Source organism: Cydia pomonella, chromosome 6 (genome assembly GCF_033807575.1).
Source record: "Cydia pomonella isolate Wapato2018A chromosome 6, ilCydPomo1, whole genome shotgun sequence".
In the NCBI taxonomy this organism is placed as follows: Eukaryota; Metazoa; Arthropoda; class Insecta; order Lepidoptera; family Tortricidae; genus Cydia; species Cydia pomonella.
Window position 1 is genome coordinate 12122020 of NC_084708.1, and position 20595 is coordinate 12142614.

Here is a 20595-nt window from a genome sequence, read left to right on the forward strand (position 1 = left end):
ATTTAAAATTCACCATTCATAACTTTCTTATTTTATTAACTTAAAAAAATAACAATCTTCTAGTGCGTACCAATTCTATATGAACTATGCTTTACTAATTAATTATGGATCTACTGATGTCTGTTTTATTGAAATCCGCTCAATAACTTAGGCGCTAGAACGTAAAATATGATTTAATATTCGGCGTCCTCTCAAGGCGGCTGTACTGATTTTTCTTAAATAAAAAACCGGCCAAGAGCATGTCGGGCCACGCTCAGTGTAGGGTTCCGTAGTTACTCTTCCGTCACAATAAGCTAAACTGGAGCTTAAAGTATAGTAAATTGTTAACCAAGGGATGAAACGGTACCTTTCACCCGAGTTAAACAAATAGGCAAATTTGCATAATCAGTACCTAATTAAAGTAAGTCTTTTTACTATGAAGGGAAAACTTTTTGCGATAACTCAAAAACAGCTAAACTGATCATGTCCGCTATAGTTTTCATTTAATGTCTTTCTTAAGCTCTACTTCCACGATTTTTTTCATATTTTTTGGACCTATGGTTCAAAAGTTAGAGGGGGGGGGACACAATTTTTTTTTCTTTCGGAGCGATTATCTTTGAATATATTCACTTTATCAAAAAATGTTTCTTGAAAACCCCTATTACTTTTAAAAGACCTTTCCAACGATACCCCACACTCTAGGGTTGAAGCGAAAAAAAAAATTCACCCCCACTTTACGTGTAGGGGAGGTACCCTAAAAAAAATTAAATTTTTAGATTTTATTGTACGACTTTGTCGGCTTTATTGATTTATATATCCATGCCAAATTTCAGCTTTCTAGCACTAACGACCACGGAGCAAAGCCTCGGACAGACAGACAGACAGACAGACAGACAGACAGACAGACAGACGGACATGGCGAAACTATAAGGGTTCCGTTTTATGCCATTTGGCTACGGAACCCTAAAAAAAGTGTAAGCAGGTTGTGAAGGGCAAGAGGAATCTACAGATATGTAATTTTAAAAAATCTGGCCAGTATCCTAACTACAGGGTGTACTGATTCATCAGTACTTAAACCCATAACCCTACTTTCTGGTGAAGTCGCAATCGAGTAAAATGTTGATATTGGAATAGATCATGTACAAATGTATAGACAAAAGTGGAATTCATATTCCTCCGAGTTTCCTATTAAAAGAATGTCCCCTGGAAGTGTATAAGCGCTAAACCTAGATTCAGCAAGTATTTTCTATAACAATATGTATTTTTTCGCAAAGATATCTAGAACTTTTTTGTGTAGAATTTAATAAACTTCGATTGATGTGTTACACCATATTTTCATAGATAACGTAGATTTTGAGTATAATGCGAATATCTCCAGAATGTTATACATTTTCCAAGATGGCTGCGATTCTAAGAGGTCCCCAAATGTCAAATGGTGTGGACATGAAAAAGGGGCCTTTAATTTACTTACATACCAAAATTCAGGACTGTCCCAGAGATTTCGAGGTCTGTTCTAATCCGATTGTGCTAGTAGGTAAACCTATCACCGACATCACCGGAACTATATATATATTTTATAATCTTGAGTAAATCTTTCATGTAACTATTATTACTTTTAATACGTATACGAGTACAACATTTTGATTGCCCCGAACCGCAAGTTCGTCTCATCTGCTTAGTAAGTCTGCTGTCGACGTATCGAACGAGTAATATTTATATTCACGCTGGCCCGTTGATTGACGGGATTGACATAACGGGATGCAAAGATTAATGATGCTAATGTCGTATGCTTAAATCTAAGTAGGCTCATAATCGTCGGTGCTCGTTCCGCTCACGTCGCAGTATTTGGCATCGGCATTCCGATCGACTTTTTTTACGATCTAGACAAACACTACAACAAACAATCTACCTACCTGCTTGAAAGTTCAATCAATCTTGTCCACTTTTATACTGAAAAACCGGCCAAGAGCATGTCGGGCCACGCTCAGTGTAGGGTTCCGTAGTTACTCTTCCGTCACAATAAGCTAAACTGGAGCTTAAAGTATAGTAAATTGTTAACCAAGGGATGAAACGGTACCTTTCACCCGAGTTAAACAAATAGGCAAATTTGCATAATCAGTACCTAATTAAAGTAAGTCTTTTTACTATGAAGGGAAAACTTTTTGCGATAACTCAAAAACAGCTAAACTGATCATGTCCGCTATAGTTTTCATTTAATGTCTTTCTTAAGCTCTACTTCCACGATTTTTTTCATATTTTTTGGACCTATGGTTCAAAAGTTAGAGGGGGGGGACACATTTTTTTTTTTTTCGGAGCGATTATCTCCGAATATATTCACTTTATCAAAAAATGATTCTTGAAAACCCCTATTAGTTTTGAAAGACCTTTCCAACGATACCCCACACTCTAGGGTTGAAGCGAAAAAAAAAATTCACCCCCACTTTACGTGTAGGGGAGGTACCCTAAAAAAAATTAAATTTTTAGATTTTATTGTACGACTTTGTCAGCTTTATTGATTTATATATCCATGCCAAATTTCAGCTTTCTAGCACTAACGACCACGGAGCAAAGCCTCGGACAGACAGACAGACAGACAGACAGACAGACAGACAGACGGACATGGCGAAACTATAAGGGTTCCGTTTTATGCCATTTGGCTACGGAACCCTAAAAAGGAGATTCAAAGTAAGGAAAAAGCCTAAAACTAAGCTCTAAAATACCTATGATTAGATTTAGGTATAAATTATTTAGGTAGGTACTTGAACAGAAAATTAATTTTACTTCTTTCTAAGAAAAGAAAAATCTTTTTTTTTTTTGGCATCTACTGACCTATACATAAATGCCTTGAAATGCATATCTTAAAACTACAAAACAAAGAAAATATTAGTTACAATTACAATACATAAAGCATTTTTTTTTTAAATACGTTGTTAATTAGTGAAAGCCGAAAAAGAGTTGCTCTTTCTTTAATCTGCCATAACTGACTGAGAACTGATCCTTTTGAGGGCATTGGAAATAAAAATTAAATAAATTTGTCGAAAGTTCGTCAACATTGAAAGGCTGGCGCCCTTTATACATTCTTATGTTTATTTATCTCTCCTCGTCTTGCGGTTAAGATGAATCATTAATTATATTTGGTCAGTACCTTGGCAAAAAACCTTTTCAAATTACATGTTAATTTAAATCAAAATGGGATATCTTGTTGTTACAACTTCGTACACGATACAATTTGGGCTCAGTAATAAATAAACGTCGTTAACCCATATTCAACACAGAATGATCATTTTTTCATCGTTCAAAAAGCTATTAGTCTTACCAAGCGATATTTAAAAAATCCCGTTGCGTTAAATTGTGTATACTTTGTTTGCGAGCAGCGAGCACCTCAAGCTTATAATGTAGAACGAGCGAGAAACGGGTATTAAGTATTACAGGACATTTTAAATTAAGTTACTTCAGTCGTTTTTGATGAACAAAAAAATTTCAAACCAATTTAAAAATGTCTTGCAGTTTTTCTTCAGTATTTAGCACTTCACTAAATGATACTTTCCTAAAGCAAATACAGGAGTTATTATAAAAAAATACCCAAATCACAATAGGTGTGCCTGTTCCTTCGATTTTTTCAGGATCCCATTACCTCATTAGATCTTGTCATAACAAAACAATAATAAGACCAACCTTGAAGTCAGTCGTTCGAAAATTAAATAAAATCCTAATTAGTCCAGCCGTTTTCTGGAAATCAGGGCTATGTCCTATGTGTACATAAACGAAATCCTAAAAAAGATCGCGACGAATTCTGAACCTCCTCCGTTTTGAAGTATTTTAACCAATGATAGCATAAGACATGTGAAGTCAGCTTTCAGTTAAGTACCTATCAATTGTTTTACTTTACATGCATGAATTAGAAAAAAAAAAAATCTTGCATACTCTCAATTACCGTTATTTGCCCGTACATAAAATATTCAAAATAATATTTTTGGATTTGCAAACCAATTGCAAATCAATCCTTTCGAAGTTCATTGACTGCTTAAAGGTGCTGCGATATCGTGAGAACGTTCCAAAAATAAATCGGTATCGTCAGCACATTAACTGGAGAGTAATTTCTAATTTACATATAGGTACCTGTAATTCCTATTTTACCTATAGGTACCTATATTAGGGGTATCTCTTTTCCAGATTCCTATAAAGAAATGGTTATTTTCACATCACCTATTCGGAAAAGAGCTTTTTCTCCCCTGCTATGAAGGATCAAAGTGGCACTTTTTCTTCCAGCTAGCGGGGAATGTTAAGTGGCACTTTTCTATTCTAGGACACTATTTTTTAGTTCAAATAATATTTTGGAATGAAACATAATAATTTCCTCATAGGTGTTGTGAAAAGCAGTATGTCTCACATGTAGCAAAATTATTTCCACCTTGGGCTAACGCTTCCCTTGAATCCCTCGATCACTACGCTCAGGATTCTATTTTAGAATCCTGCGCTTCGTTCAGGATTCAATGTACGCCCTCGCCGTAAATATGTAATTTTACTCCCTTGTGACACAATCTACTATTATTTGACAAGGTGGATAAGTTGTTGTTTAACTCCTAATGCTTAATATTGATATTGATACCCGAGCCAGTAGAAGATTCCAAAATTAAACCACGAGCATAGCGAGTAGTTTAAAAACAGGAATCTAGAGAGTTGGACAGTTCCAAGGCATGAGGGTTAAACAAATTTTGCAACGGAGTGAAACACAAAAATTTTACCACACTGACTCTTGAGTAGTTTGTTGCAAATTTTGAGTAGTTTGTTTAGATTAGCTGGGAATGACTTTTGAGCGGTGATTAACTAAATAACATTAATCTGGCTCAGATTTGTAATGTTTTACAGTTAGTTTTTCCCTCGCGGTGGTAAGTTATTTTTAAAATGTATTGTCACGAAATGGACTTTAAACGTTGTACTTACGTGTGTTGTGTAGGTACATAATTAACATAATATACTTACCAAATGCTTATTTGAAGGAACATTACCAGATAATAACTATCCTAGTTCAGACAGGTTCATAACATAACTTAGGTTGTTGACATTAGAATTAAAGTTCCTTCATGGAAAAAAGATTTAAGTAAATAATGTTTTGCCACGAAAATACAATAATTGTTGCACCTGTGAACGGGTTCCAGCAGGCGTTCTACATGACATTAAACCTCCAAGGGGCCTCTACGTGTTGGATCTATGTCCCCATGCAAGCCTATCAAAAGATCGAGATTTATAGGTCCGTGGAATGTGGAATCCAAGGAGATACAAATAAATAATAATATATTCTTTATTGTGCTATTTTAGACGAAAATGATAAATAAAACTTTTTGATTTAACGAAACCCACAAATGAATCCGAGAAATGTAAGTTCATGATTTCTAAATATTCTGAACAAGTAGATGTCAATTATATTAATTAAACATTTGTTACTCACGTTGTACCAATTTAAGTGTAACGGATCTCCCACGTCAGTGCGATATCACAAATCATCATACCCTGAAAGGCGTAATCCATCTTAAGTGCACCGAACCTAATGGTTGTCATAACTTACAAAGCTTCGGTATCATTGTCCGCGCCGCAAATGTCAGGCTTTACAAAAGGAGGAAAAGCTCTGTTATCTTTTCAACTTTTTATATGTGGAGCGTCCGTGCAAAAATATTATAAAGGCGCGGAGGCAACGGGCCCAAGCATTTTGCAAAGAGCCACCTCGTGGGCCGTACGGTCTTCGCGCGCGTCCCAAATCGATACATTTACTGAACAATTCTTCAGTGCATGGTTCCAGGGTAGAATTTGTGTCAAGATGCTGCTAAGGAACAGATTAGCGGCCCTCTGCTTCGCCTTACTAGGCTTGATATGCGAGAGTGTCTCGGATGGTTTTTACGGATTTTCTGAAAAGGACGGCGCGTATTATACTGACGATGCGGTAGTTTTAAATGGTAAGCGAATTTTAAATTATATTTATGTTTGTAACATATTTAGTCTTGGGTACAAAATTAATTGCAGTACATCATATGCAACGATCACTATTTCACAATCATTATTAACGGAATACAGTCAATATTAAATAAATTGTGATAACCAAAGTGGCATTTTAATAATAAGGCCGTGTTGTGATATATTTGGTCACTTTCGCTGCGACTATCTATTTGATGCTGGTTATAACAAATTTAAGGCAATTAATTTCCATTCTGATCATTTCCATTAAAGGTTAACAGTAGTTACTGTTTGTTTACGTTATACGCGTGAAGAAAGGACATGGTTAGTAAAGCGTTGTATGGCGCGGACTCCAAACAATGCAAGACGCGCGGGTATGAGGTTTTGAGGCTAGAGAAAGTTAAAATTTGCAACTGAGATGTCCGGTCGCGGCGAAAACTAAACTAAATTAAACTGACTAATACTGATGATAACATCTGACATGTAAGAAAATTCAATTCAGCGGAATATATTTTATGAAAAATAGGGTAACATTATTATATATACTTATCTGAATAAGAGCCCAAGTAATACCCTTCACAATAGCCCTTCAAAAAGCAGAGCTAAGGGAACCCAGGCGCATATACGTTCTAAAGCAGCTTATAGGATCTATAAATAATAACTAAAATACATGCTACAATACGTAATTGTATTTTAAGTTATGTTAATTATTGAATAGAACCCGACACGTGTGAACTAATCTATTAAATGCATTACTAACATATTCAAACCACCAAAATTGAGTAACAGTTTCTCGGTACCTACAAGTTCAGTGGACCGGTTTTTTAACAAAGGTACCTAATAATATAATTAGTACAAAAAAAAACATCATTGTCAAGAGATTTGACATTTACACATTAGAGTTATATTTCAGTACATAATATATAATTCGTACCTTGTTATATGAGGCCCTGGTCATCAACCTATGGGCATGTCCACGCCATTATTTGGATGATGTCTAAAGATCGATTCAATGCAAATTTTCACCGCCCACATCAATCGACGACTCCTCACCATCGATTCTGAGAAGCTCCGACTTTTTGCCTCACCCCAAGTTGATTAATTAGATCTGACAGATCCGAGCACTTAATGCTCCTGACATTTCGTTGCATTAGGCCGCTGAACCCGGAAACCTAAGAACAATTGTACCTATTTATCTCTTGCCTATTTCAATGTCAACCGGTTAGTTGACAAATAAAAGCTAGATGAAAACCAGCGACATGAAAACAATGTTGGATTTAATGCATACAACCATTTGTTTTAATTAACCAGCGTAAAGCGAGTTCCTTGACAATATTGTGACATTTTGAGACAATTATTGACAAATTCTCGAAGTTTTAATTATTTTTTATGACAAGCAAGAGAAGCAAGCAAGCAAACGACTATACTGTACTACTACTTTACGCGTTACTGCGATTTTGAATGATAATAAGCGTAGTGGGTGGTATCTGACGCCCAATTGTCATTCATATGAAAATAATTACAATTTAATGCCTTGTCATCAGTCTACTTTTTGTTGGTTAACTGTTTAAGGAACCCTGAATACGGGAAAGAAAATAAGTTCCGATGCTCCAATTTAATCAAGTTCAAGGTGTCCGCTGACCGTTCGGATCAGCCGGTTCTAGGGATACACGCAAGAACGCGGGACGTTAAAATAGTTTCTAGCTGCATGACTTTAAATCACATTTTAGAGTAACAAGATTTTTTTGAGTTGGCCTTTAGGGCTACTTTATTCTCGTCGAAGAGTCATAGGAAATAAGGTTTAATTACCTAGAACTTAAGCCGCATGTTGCGTGCACCCAGTGTAACGTGATCGTAATTTAAAAACATGCTCAAGGCCATATGTAGTGACATTTAAGATAGACCACCGAGTTGATTGTCTAGATACCACAATTTTTTTTTAGGTGACAAATAACCACAAACAATGGTTTCTAAAATTTCTATCGTATAGGACATCACGTGGCGGTAAATCCTTAGCCAAAGAGTGTAACCACAACCACGTTGTAGAAACCGTATTAAACATGCTACACACATAATGTGGGCGCAGTTTGAATGGCATGACTCCAACGTTGGTACGTAAATATTTCAATAAAAGCAAACCGTTAGGCGATACGAAATAACTTGCAGATTACGATCACCGCCCACACCCCTTTCGAAAATCTTTAATTTAAGGTTCGAACGGGTCCTTCCGACAGCGGATAAACATCAAAAAGGTTGTTGCATCAGAAAACGATTTTTGGTCACTTTGTTATCGATTTAATATAAAGTTAAAAGTTTACGGTATATAATATAACTCACTAATTTCATTCTAACGTTGTGATGCGGACACGCAAAGCGCCAGAAACACTACGAACAGAACTAAAACTACTAACTAGTGGCTCTGCGAGGTGTAGATTGTAGACCTCGCGTTAAGACCTTCGCTAACGATTCGGACAATAAAATGCCCGAGTTAAAACGAACCGAAGTATTTTTTAATTCGGTAATTTAATTCTAAAATATCAATTTATGAAGGATAAAACACTAAGTACAATTGAAAATGTTCCCAATAGAAATTTCAAACAAGTATAAAACTTATCCGCTTGTCTGTAAAAAGGGCGCGACTGGCCCTAGTCACCAGCTTTATTTTGAACTTTAATTTAAATTTTAACTCGGTACCAGGCTACTATTTGCGAATTTTTCGACGGAACACACACTACGGGACGAATGAAACGGCCCTTTACTCTATAGAATAAACTACCACTACCACCGAATGTACTATGTTTTAAGTACATACATACATAATAAAATAACGTTGAGCTCAGCTCACTAATTGCCTAAATAATGTTTGTTTTTAAAGGTATTAAATATAAATACACAGTAGTCGGTACTTAGTTGTGTAACTACTTTCGTGTTTAAAAAACTAGTTTTTTACTTGCATTCATTAGATTAAAAAGGTGAAGTACATTGATTTAAGAGGGAAGAATAGCTTTGCGATCCTAGCGAAATAACGGTATTTTTCGCATGAAATTCCATTTCACGAGGAAACGTTTTCCACTAACTAAATTTTAACAAATCACTTTGATTTTGATGTCGATCGCTTCAGCATAATATATTCTAGGTTTATAGGTTTCGCAAAGAAAAATAAAATAAAATTTAGTTTTGCTAATTGAGAAAAAAAGAAAAACCTATAAACCTAGGTTTTTATTGTGTAAATAACATACTGAAAAATCATGGAAAATATGTAGAAGTGGAAAAACGTTTTCTCTATTTGTGTGGGCGATCACGTGGTATACTTCCCTCATAACGGCACTTAGCTTAGCCGTTTTATTTGTCTCCTCCATCATACATACCCTTAGGAGCAAAACTGTCCCAATAGTAGAATATTAGTAGAATGTGGAGAAGTTGATGTCGATCAAGGGAGGTCATAACAGTACTCCTTGAAATTTTCTAAAAATCGGCCTAACATATGATGTACTTGGCATTTACGGTTGTTGTGTAATTTCGAATAGAAAAGGAGAAAAAAAAAAACAATTTTATTTTTTCCAATATTTCTAGTTCCTCCTATGAAAACTCCAAATAGGGAACCATACATAATTAAGAAATTTAGCCTCTCTAAAATGAGGTATCAACTGTATAAATCGTGACCATAGTTTTCTAGTTATGGCATTATAACAGTAGTCTTTAACATTGAACTAACAGACACTTTTTATGGCTGTTTTTAATGGTACACTTTTGCACCGAACTATAAGTAACCTAAAAGTAACTTCGAAAATATGCCCCATTATAGTATTTTATGCAACAGTTGTATAAGAAGGGTCAAAAAAGGCTAGTGGCGTGAGTTACAATGTGAGCCGGAGCCGAAGGCGTAGGCGAACATTGTAAAGTAATACGCCACGAGAATTTTTTGACCTACTTATACAACGTTGCATACAATATTTTTCCTACGAGTCAACAAAAATAAATCTTAATTTAGGTAAACAAATTACAGCAAAAGTATATAGCCAAGACGCGCGAGCATACCTTGTGACGCGCCCGGCCCGCCCCGGGCCGCGGCCGGCCGGTCGGCGACACCTCCTCGTAACTCATGAGGCCCTGGTACTTGCTACTTCCTAAATTAATTTTTTGGACAGTTTTTTCTCAATTTTGGCCACCGTAGCCTACGGAGACTAACAAGCAACGCTAAGCGGTCTTCGTAGTCTATGGGTGTTGCTATATTACGGGTGTCACATGCGTGTTTCTGACTTATGAAGTAATTATTTTTACTATGCAACCAAATGAATATTTTGTAAGTTGGCAGCAATGCACTTAGTTTAAAACTGTATTCGTTTTGGTTTTGTTAGGTTGGTAGCCATTAATCGCAGTAACGTTATAGCTTATAAAAGCACAAGAGCTTTTATGAGGAATAGACAATATAGACTTTTCTTGAAATCTTTTATGTATGTTCTTATATTCGTGTTAATGAATGCATAAATGACAGATAACAGTAGAGGAGTAGGAAAAAACAATTTCATGATGATTTTATAGTAGCAGAATTTCTCAATTATATATGGTTCCCTATTTGGAGTTTCCATAGGAGGAAATAAAAATATTGGAAAAAATAAAAATGTGTTTTTTTCTACCCTTCGATTCGAAATTACAAAATAACCGTAAATGCAAAGTACATCATATTTTAGACGGATTGCACGAGCAGGTGTATTTGCCACGAATTAAATATCCGTAAACTATTTTTTCTAAGTCTTTTTCTTATCATGGGAAGTTTATTTTCAGCACCCGCGAGTCGGGTAAAACGCGACCTCTCAAACAACACTCGCAGTGGAAAACAACTTATTTTGCTGAGACAGGTAAGGTACATTTAAGTTTCCTCTGATACGCAGTAATTTATTTTATTTTTTGAACATTTGGTACTTTTTGGTACGAAAATTGCCAAAAAACATTTATTATTCAGCTCAAAATACATAACACCGGATGCACCCATTCGGTTATTAAAATAAATGGCCGTTTAAATTAAATAATTGATAGCCATCAATAAAATTCGTCATTTTAACCTTGTGGTTGTTTTGATCCCTGTTTTAGCCGAACTTTTTGTCAAAAGCATTGACCGCACTGCGACGAATTTGAATGGGCATCGTGATCTAGTTCTTTAATGTTATTTTTTCCTTTTTAGTAATTAGAGATAATTCAAAAACAATAACAGTTGATTTAAAATGTAACATGAGTACTTTATATAGTTAAGTTCATGTAGGCACCTATTTGTATTGTATAGTCTAGCTACTTTAATTATTTGAGACTGCAGATGTAACTAACAGAGACGCATCTAAAATTAACACACCTATAAATGGTATCAAATCTGACACCCAGAGATGTATGTGCTTCTAATCTCTACATACCAAATCTCGCAATATTTTGTACGCACCTAGGATCATAAACAACAGCATTTAATTCACTAACTTGATATTCCTGATAACATTAAGGTGCAACCCGAAGGAGCGTTCGGGCTGGACTGCGAGACGACGCTCGGCAAACAGGGCACGTGCAAGAGCTTCCACGACTGCTACCCGCTGCTGAAGGTGGCGGACCTATCGGGCTCCAACGGCTGGGTCATGGGCCACTACGATACCTGCAGTTACATCAGCGCTGACAACATGGAGGTCAGTCTGGAAATTAGAAATACACGTTTTTCTAAACTGTTTAGATTGGGTGCGCCAAAGTTCATATAAAATTGCAAATTCGATTATTGAAACTCCGAAAATGTTTCTAATAAAATTTTACATTCTAATGATCATTACACGTATTTATTTTAAACAATAATGATTGCAACTTCGAATTTATTATATTCATAATGTCATTCTTCATAAATATCTCTATTGCTAAAATTGATGCATATATTATTGTTCGACATATCGATTTACAGTAATTAAATTAAATTAAATTATCATTTATTTCAGATCTTTACAATCCATAGATTTTGTTAGTTTATCTAAGCTACGTACCTAATAACTAGTGTTAGTATTTACTAATTACAACTAAACTAAACTAAAAAGTAACAAAACAACGTACAGGTCGCCCAGTCACAACTACCAGATGCCTCCATATTCGACAGTCGCATCTATCGGCTAATACTTTCAGAAAGCTGTTGGGACTGCTTCTCGCTCGTTGCATTAAAGATGCTGAGCGCTTACGCAAGATGGCATGGTACCCGTCTGTGCGCGCCTCTGCAAACATCGTCGAGGCGCTACAGAACCGTGACAGCCCCATCAGCATTCTGAAAGCATTATTATACTGAACTCTGAGAGCGTTTGCGGAACGCTGGGTGTACCTAATCCACAGGCTGCTCGTGTAGAATGTCTGACTGTAAGCTTTAAAAAGCGTTATTTTAACCTTGTCTGTACAGCGAGCGAACCTGCGTGCAAGCATATTCCCACGAACCGCCAACGCTCTCCGTTCTCTCTCCATGTCCATGTCATTTCTTAGGTCATCGGTGACAATATGACCGAGATACTTAAAATGGTACACTCTTTTGATTTCTTTATCATCTAGCTTGACAGAAGGAACATCCTCAGGAATTTTTCTACCCGCTTTAAAAATCATTAGCTCGCTCTTGGAGGGGTTATACTTCAGCCCATGAGCTTTAGCATAACTCTCACATATGCCAATTAATTTCCTTAACGCACTGATCGAAGGCGCAAGCAGCACCATATCGTCTGCGTAGCTTATAATGTTTATGAACACGCCATCAATAGAGCAACCGACATGGGCACCGCTTAGCTCTCCAATCAGAGCGTTAACATATACATTAAATAGCAAGGGAGATGTTAAACCTCCTTGTCGTACCCCACACTCCAGTAATAAAATTGGAAATTCGATTATTGAATCTCCAAAAATGTTTTTCATAAAATTTTACATACTAATGATCATTTTTAATTTTAAACAAAAATGATTGGAAAATCCTGTCACAAAGGTTAGGTTAGAATTGCGACCCTCGCAGAACCGAAATCCTGCCAGAAAGGCGGTTTAGGTTAGGTTAGAACTGCGACCCTCGCAGAACTGAAATCCTGCCAGAAAGGTGGGTTAGGTTAGAACTGCGACCCTCACAGAACCGAAATCCTGCCAGAAAGGAGGGCGATATGCTAGTCCTCGTTTTGGGGTTACTGGGGTTATAAAATAATAACATTACATTGCTTATCAAAACCATCGATAAATCCATTAATATGTATTTTGGCGATAAACACATACTTAAAGATTCACACTTCTCGATCACAGTGGAAAATAATTTATGCATATAAGTAGTTATACAAAGTAAGTTTATGATTATTTAGTTTATATAAAACATCGTTATGAGTCATGATGAAGAGTTGGAAATGATAATATTAAAAACGATTTTCGGCCAACATACCGTTATGAGTAATGTTGTTAGTAGTAAAAATAAATGGATATTAATAATTATAAGCAAAAAAATTATGACAAATGATCATTCTGATCACAAATCGTTATTATGAACAATAATATGACAACTAATTTTATGTGAGCCAATATGGACCCGTTTAGATTAGATACCTAAAGTATCGTTTAATGTTCGATAGGCCAAGTCTGGTTCGATTTTTGGATTTGCTTAAGTTGCAAACAAGAGGATCTATTGGACATAATTATATGTTAGTATCATTAAATAATTGTTAAAGAGGGGGCGTCGAGAAATTAGAAGGGAACTAAAGATATGGCGCACCGCGGTTTTGATTTGACTATTTTACTTATCTCAATTACTCTGAAAATACACTTCTGCTAAAATTTTGATCTTAAGGTTCCTCGGCTACATGTAAATATTGTATACTATAATTAGGTACACTTCTACCCACTGATGCATTTTTGACATGTTTTTGTGATTTTTTCTATCGAGCTAACTTTAAACTTTTTCAGGGTTTTGGTTGGAAATATATGTCTTGATTACGTGTAAATTTCTTGATTAAAACGTGTATAAATTTAATATAAAAATTACAGTGTAGCGTTAGCCCCCTCTTACATTATAATAAATAATGTTATAATTTTACACAGCTAAGTACTGGCTTATCCGGTCCAAAATATAAAGTTAATTATACTATAGGATATAAAAATAAAACATCTAGACGTCTAATATTTAATATGTATCATAATGTACTGTAATATGTATTAATATACCTAGGGGTACAGAAATGGCCACTGCCTAATAATAAATTGCGACTGCGGCCGGCAAAGCATCCCACTTTGTCGCTTGCCATAAGGACACCTTGTCAGGTTATTTGTATAAAGATACCAGCAAATTTCGTCCATATGGCAAGCGACCAAGTGGGACGTTTTGCCGGCCGCCGTCACTTGTACGTTTAGTCGTGTAAGTAATGAAACATGGAAGGTTTATGGAACGCGTACTGAACAACAAAGTCTATAAAGTGGTAAGGCAATAATGGCTGGCCTGGAACGGCCGTAATCGTAATGTAAAGGGACATTTCTAGTGTAATTATGTTCTCGTTAAAATACTGTTGACCTAAAGGGATAATACGTAAAGAATGGATAAGTAGGTAATCAATTATGAATACATATGTGGCGCCGACCTTAATATATCTTGGATAAAATCTTTCGAATATACTCGTATTTTGCAAGTACTTACATATTTATTTCGACGGCAGTGGTTGTAATTTGAGTAAGACTAAAAAAGTTTCGCTTGGTATGATAATCCTTCTATAAATAATGTAAATTAATAGGCTCACTATTGTATGGAAATCCTGATAATATCTTCGATCCGGTTTTCTTTTTCTCAGTAGGTATGGTATAAAGTAACAATCAATAACATTTAATCGCATGTAACTACTAGTTTCTCGAATAAATGTTGGTAAGCAAAACTTACGAAGATTAATGTCATGATAATGCTCGCCGAATAAGCGCTTCTTAATTATAAATACTTGTACTCGTATAGTAACTATAACGCTTTAATTAAAAATATAAGTATTTTGATTACATCATCGGATTATTTATCTTTTTAAGAATGAAATAATACTTTACTTAGGTACTTAATAATGAAATTTCTTTAACCACTTGTACCTGTATATGGCGAGCGTCCATATTGCGTCAAAATTCCAAGAATCATACAGAGCTTCCAATTTGTTTGTTCCCACAGGTGTTCGGCGTGTGTTGCACGGAGCCGGTGGGCACGCCGCCGCAGCAAGAACCTGATGTCCAGCGACTGGGCATGCTGCCCCAGGTTGTGCCAGCGCAGGGACCGCCACTAGCTTATCAAGCGTAAGTACCGCTATTATAGAGCATTAAGCTTCTGCTGGCTTAACTGTTAAGATTATCTAATAAGCAACATTACATAAGTATTAGGGCTCTACTCATAAGCTCATAACTTATACTATCTACCAGTCAGAATACACAGGATTCGGCAAAGAAATCGACCCGTGCGGGCTTACAAAGCTAAAATACATATTCAATTCATAATTTTAGTAACTATTTATAACTATAACTAATTAACTCCATTTCTGAGATAATCAATAATTTATTTTTATGTTATAAGGCCCTTACGAGCGTATACACTTGCCTTAGGGCCTAATTATATATTGATTAGTGTTTAGTACGAGTTTAATACATTTGCTACTAATTGTAAGTATTATCTCGGACGATTGATGTTTGAAATGACATAGATATGTCACAGTTTTCAATTATTTGGTTGAATTAGATGTAATACCCGTGTTACAACAACGCTATATGCAACATTTAATAACTTTTATAAATAAATAAAAAAACATTATTTTACATTAAATTAACATGTCATTTAGTTTCCAAAAAGGTACTTACTCATACCCCGGAGTTAATGGAATTCAATAAAAACACGGTGTATATATATCCTCTTCTGCATTGGCTCGGAAATATTTCAGCAGAATTCGCGGGAGGGTAGTCATCTGAAATCATAACTTGCCGGTCGTTGCCATTTAAATACCATTGTGTGAAGCTTGATCACCCTACGGCTTGCGGTGAGGTGGTAGAAAGGAGTTATGGTCATCGCATAAACAATGCTATGAAACACAACCCATAGTACAAGCATATATAAAATAACAAATGTAACATACATTTGAAGGTTCCCCGGCCGCCTAGCAGCCTTCTCGCCACAATGGCAGTTCGAAGCCAACATGCGTCAGATCCCCGCGCAGTGGCCGCCGACCATCCCACCGCTGCCCACGCACCCGCCAGACCACACCGCGCCTACCCACCCTCCTTCACTAGGTAAATGTCTTGCTTTTGAGAAGTATTAGCGAATAAGATTTCTGGCTATATGCGTCCTGCCCACATATAAATAGTAGGTACCTGGTACCTGGTGATAGAAGAGTAATTAATCACAGCTCACTGTACTCTTCAGAACCGTGTTTTTATCCGAAAAAAATGTGAGACGACAGTAATCTGGTTCATCGTTCTGCGGCGTTCGTTGTTCACATACATATAAGTACAGTAAGTAATCTCGACAATCCAGTGGTGTTTCATTTAGTAACTAGAAGTTTTATGTTTTTTGAGGGACATCTTTTTAATCGATGACAGTTGCAGTACCCGCAGTCAGATAGCAGTCGCGTTGGTAAAAACTAGTGCCTACGCCACTTCTTGGGATTAGTTGCCAATCGGACCCCAGGCTCCCATGAGAAATGGCAAAATGCCGGGACAACACGAGGCAGATGATGGATGATCCTTTTAATCGTTGTTCCCGTGACTATGTTAAGTCGTTAAGGCGTAAATTTTAAAAGATTTTTCTTTTTAAAGTGGCTGGAGGAGGAACCACCCGACCCCCAACACAAACTACGTGGGGCACGAGACCGCCTTCTTCTACCCCATCGACGACTAAACAGGTAACAACCATTATAAGTTGCGGATACGCAGTACTTTTCTTCTATTTAACCAGCATCACTCAATTTAAATTCGTAATTCTTGAGACGTTTTCATTTTGGTTTCTGTTCTTCACTCTAGCTGGGGTAGTGCAACAAACTATAATAATAAAAAAATGTGCGTGGGCCTCAGGGCCAAAAATGTTATTAAGTGGCCAAACGTATCTAATTTTGGGTAGAAATTCTGTCCATGAGTTCTTTTGGCTAATATGACGCAATGATTATTATTATTAAATAACGGTATTACACATTGAGATTGCCCACAGTGTGGGCCTCAGGGCCAAAAATGTTATTAAGTGGCCCAACGTATGTAATTTTGGGTAGAATTTCTGTCCATCAGTTCTTTTGGCTAATATGACGCAATGATTATTAAATAACGGTATTACAAATTGAGATTGCCCACAGTCCTGGCCTCCGGCGTTCCCCACGCAGCCCACCAGACCTACGAATCCTACAACTGCGCCCGCTGCCGACGGCACTTGTGGCATTAAGAACGGATACCGGGTAAGGATACATCCAAACATACAAATTTTCCGTTACCTTTCTGTTTTCATAATGTTAAATAGAATATATTTACCGACCCGGATATTGGTACTTGATACCTAATAAATGTTATGTTGACCATTTGAGGACGATGAACGTTCTTTATTGCTAAACGTCAGCAGTTATAATTATTGGTTAGGCAATAACTCGTCTCGTAGTACAGCAACGAACAATCTGTTATTGTGTTGGGGTAAACCTTAAAGAGGCTTTGCAAAGTTCTTTTTTATTTTCAGACGTACGAAGCCTTCCTAGACGAAGAACGCATTGTAGGCGGTCACAGCGCCGACTTAAACGAGTGGCCCTGGATCGTCGCCCTGTTCAATGGCGGACGGCAGTTCTGTGGAGGCTCGCTGATCGACGATCGACACGTGCTATCGGCGGCTCACTGTGTGGCCCAGTACGTACCATACTAATATTTGTTAGTCGTACGAAGAACGTAGTATATAGTATATATCATGGAACCAGCGCCAAATTTCACGAGAGGCCGTAAATCGTAGGAGACTGCACGGCAGTTAAACTTTCTGTGGCAACTGACTGTGTACCTCAGTAATGTCTCATCTGTCTTTAAATTTGATGTTATCCCCGACAGATAAGAAGTGAATTCTGATACTTATACCTACATCGTGTCCTTTCATCGAAAAATATCAATGAAAACCTTTTATTTCCAGCATGACCTCATGGGACGTGGCACGTTTAACGGCGAGAATAGCCGACCACAACATCCATACCAACACCGAGACTCAGCACATCGAGAGGAAGATCAAGCGAGTTGTGCGGCACCGTGGGTTCGACATGCGCACTTTGGTGAGGCTGCGGAATAGGAAAAAAAAAACAATTCGAACATTTACATATACAACTTAGACAAAATCGCAAAACTGCTAAAGACCGAACAAGCCTACAGCTTGATTGTCTGAGTATCAATAGCCGGACAGCAAAAAAGGGAGAAAAAAAAATCTGTAATGGACGAAAATATATATATATAATCAACTATGCCCACTAATCAGATGAATACTCAAGAGATGGTCAAAATAATAGATCTCTTATTGTAGACCATTAAGTCGAGTCTTTAGAACTTATACCACATTTTTTATTTCAGTACAACGACGTCGCCATTCTAACCTTGGACCAACCAGTGCCGTTCACGAGGAACAGCAAGCCTGTTTGCCTTCCGTCGGGCAGCCGCGCGTACTCGGGTCAAATTGGAACGGTCATTGGATGGGGCAGTTTGCGAGAAGGTAAACTAAAACACTTGCCTTACCATAGATTTTTATGAACACATTGTGAAAATCAGGTAACGTGGCAGGGTTAGGAGGAAAATGGATTATGTGGTATTTTTTTCTATGTACTTAAAACTCCACGTCGCCGGCGTTCTGCGTTATCTAATAAAGATAATTCTGAAATATGAAAATGAAACTTACCACTAGTGTTCGTTCGGAGGCGTAAGTGTAACGTCTTCTCTCTTTTTTTCTGAGGTCGTAAGCCAAGTCCTGTGAATTTATCACAGACGGACAGTTTCGACTACACATTAATTCCAGAAAAGACCCTAAAATGTCCGAATGTGGCCCTAAAATGCAGACTTTAATTTAAAATATTTGTTTCATAGCCGGCCCGCAACCCTCAGTTCTTCAAGAGGTCTCAATCCCAATTTGGACCAACCAGGAATGTAGGCTTAAGTACGGCGCCGCTGCTCCAGGAGGTATTGTCGACCACATGCTTTGCGCCGGTAAAGCCAGTATGGACTCTTGCAGTGTAAGTATAAGCCACTTTTACGTCTGGTCTAAAATGGCATTTTTTTTCTACAACGTTCAAACGCATTGACACCATTTTGATCGTAACTTAAGATACCAAATAACAAATAAACAAGTTTGTTCTGAAAACTACTTGTAAACTATACAGTTAAAGGTTTAGGTTATTAAGATGGATTCAGATTTTAATAACCACCATTTTAAGTAGATTGCATTTTCCCAGCATAGGTCGTTGCAGTAGCAGAAGCAATGCTGACAAGCCCTTGAAATTTTTCACTTAGAAACAGAATGAAAATTAATTTTTAACAAGCAGTAATTTTTAGCAATACACTTCTTAGACTACCGGAGTTCCAAGTCATATTGGAAATTCATCAGTAACGATGTGCTACCCATACTAAATTAATTTAAATTAATTTATTAAGAAGTGTAATGTTCTTACGGTAGATGTCGCTAGGGTCCCCTAGACCCATATGGTGGGAAAATTTGCTGCCTAAGGATGAGGTCTTGGTGGCTCAGATGGCAGAGCGCTGGAGTATCGATCCAGATGCCGTGAGTTCAAATCTCACCCAAGGCAGTAATTTTTCCACTTTTAAATTTATTCTAAGGATGAAAATTATCCCAGAATATAAGACACGTCCCGGGACTGAAGTTGAGAATCGTGCATAGAGAGTATCATAAAGTGACTATAATTTGTTTTGTATGCAGGGTGACAGCGGTGGCCCGCTGATGGTGAGCGAGGGCGGGCGCTGGACGCAGGTGGGCGTGGTGTCGTGGGGCATCGGCTGCGGCAAGGGCCACTACCCCGGCGTCTACACGCGCGTCACCGCCTTCCTGCCGTGGATACAGAAGAACTCCAAGTAGTCAGCGTTGGGGTTCAAATCCATCAGAGGTCGCCGCAGTAAAATGTAGAATAACATTTTGTCACTATTGACTAGATAAATTATGGGGAAGGTTAAAGAGAAAAGTTTGTAGCGCAGAAAATCGTCGAAGTTGTATTTGATGGCAAACTTATTTGACACGTAATTTTCATGTATTTTTGACACTCAGTGGCACCATCTGTGACGAGTTTCTAGTTTTTAATCTTAACTCTATTAAAAAACAAGGTTAGGTTCTTGCGTTTCGACCGCCTACTTATTTGCTTTTGTAGATTTCCATTTGGTTATCGGGTTTATCAATTGTTTTGAGAAAGACAACCAAAATCTTGCCTTTCTTAATAAATTGATATGGTATTATTATCTAGTGGTTTAGGGTAAAGCAACCCTAGCGCATTTAATTTGAGAAAATTGTGCCAATTTTGTAATGTAATTTAGATAATAAATAATTTTAGATATTTTAATAATACATAAGTTTTATTCAAAATACCCTAATTAAATAAGGTTTAACAATATTTATATTTGTATAACAAATTACTAATAATGCATTGAAAGCTTCACTCTACAATTAAACAATAATTAGCATAACTACACAGC

The 20595-nt window shown here is 37.0% G+C and overlaps 1 protein-coding gene across 1 annotated transcript; it reads left to right on the forward strand.

Annotated features, from left to right (window-relative positions):
- The first annotated feature begins 5643 nt into the window (after nt 1-5643).
- On the forward strand, nt 5644-20472 carry LOC133518975 (proclotting enzyme). Its single transcript, XM_061852800.1, has 12 exons — nt 5644-5930; nt 10714-10787; nt 11418-11594; nt 15089-15210; nt 16046-16191; nt 16717-16802; nt 17244-17342; nt 17615-17778; nt 18050-18185; nt 18478-18616; nt 18985-19130; nt 19832-20472. Exons 1-12 carry the CDS (start codon nt 5795-5797, stop codon nt 19985-19987), a joined length of 1581 nt encoding a protein of 526 aa, XP_061708784.1. The 5' UTR covers nt 5644-5794; the 3' UTR covers nt 19988-20472.
- The last annotated feature ends 123 nt before the right edge of the window (nt 20473-20595 follow it).

Bases quoted from the DNA above. Each gene is read 5' to 3' on its own strand.
- LOC133518975 (XM_061852800.1), top strand. From the start codon at position 5,795: ATGCTGCTAAGGAACAGATTAGCGGCCCTCTGCTTCGCCTTACTAGGC. The intron at 5,931-10,713 runs GTAAGCGAATTT...GTTTATTTTCAG, and splicing joins CGATGCGGTAGTTTTAAATG to CACCCGCGAGTCGGGTAAAA. The intron at 17,779-18,049 runs GTACGTACCATA...TTTTATTTCCAG, and splicing joins GCGGCTCACTGTGTGGCCCA to CATGACCTCATGGGACGTGG.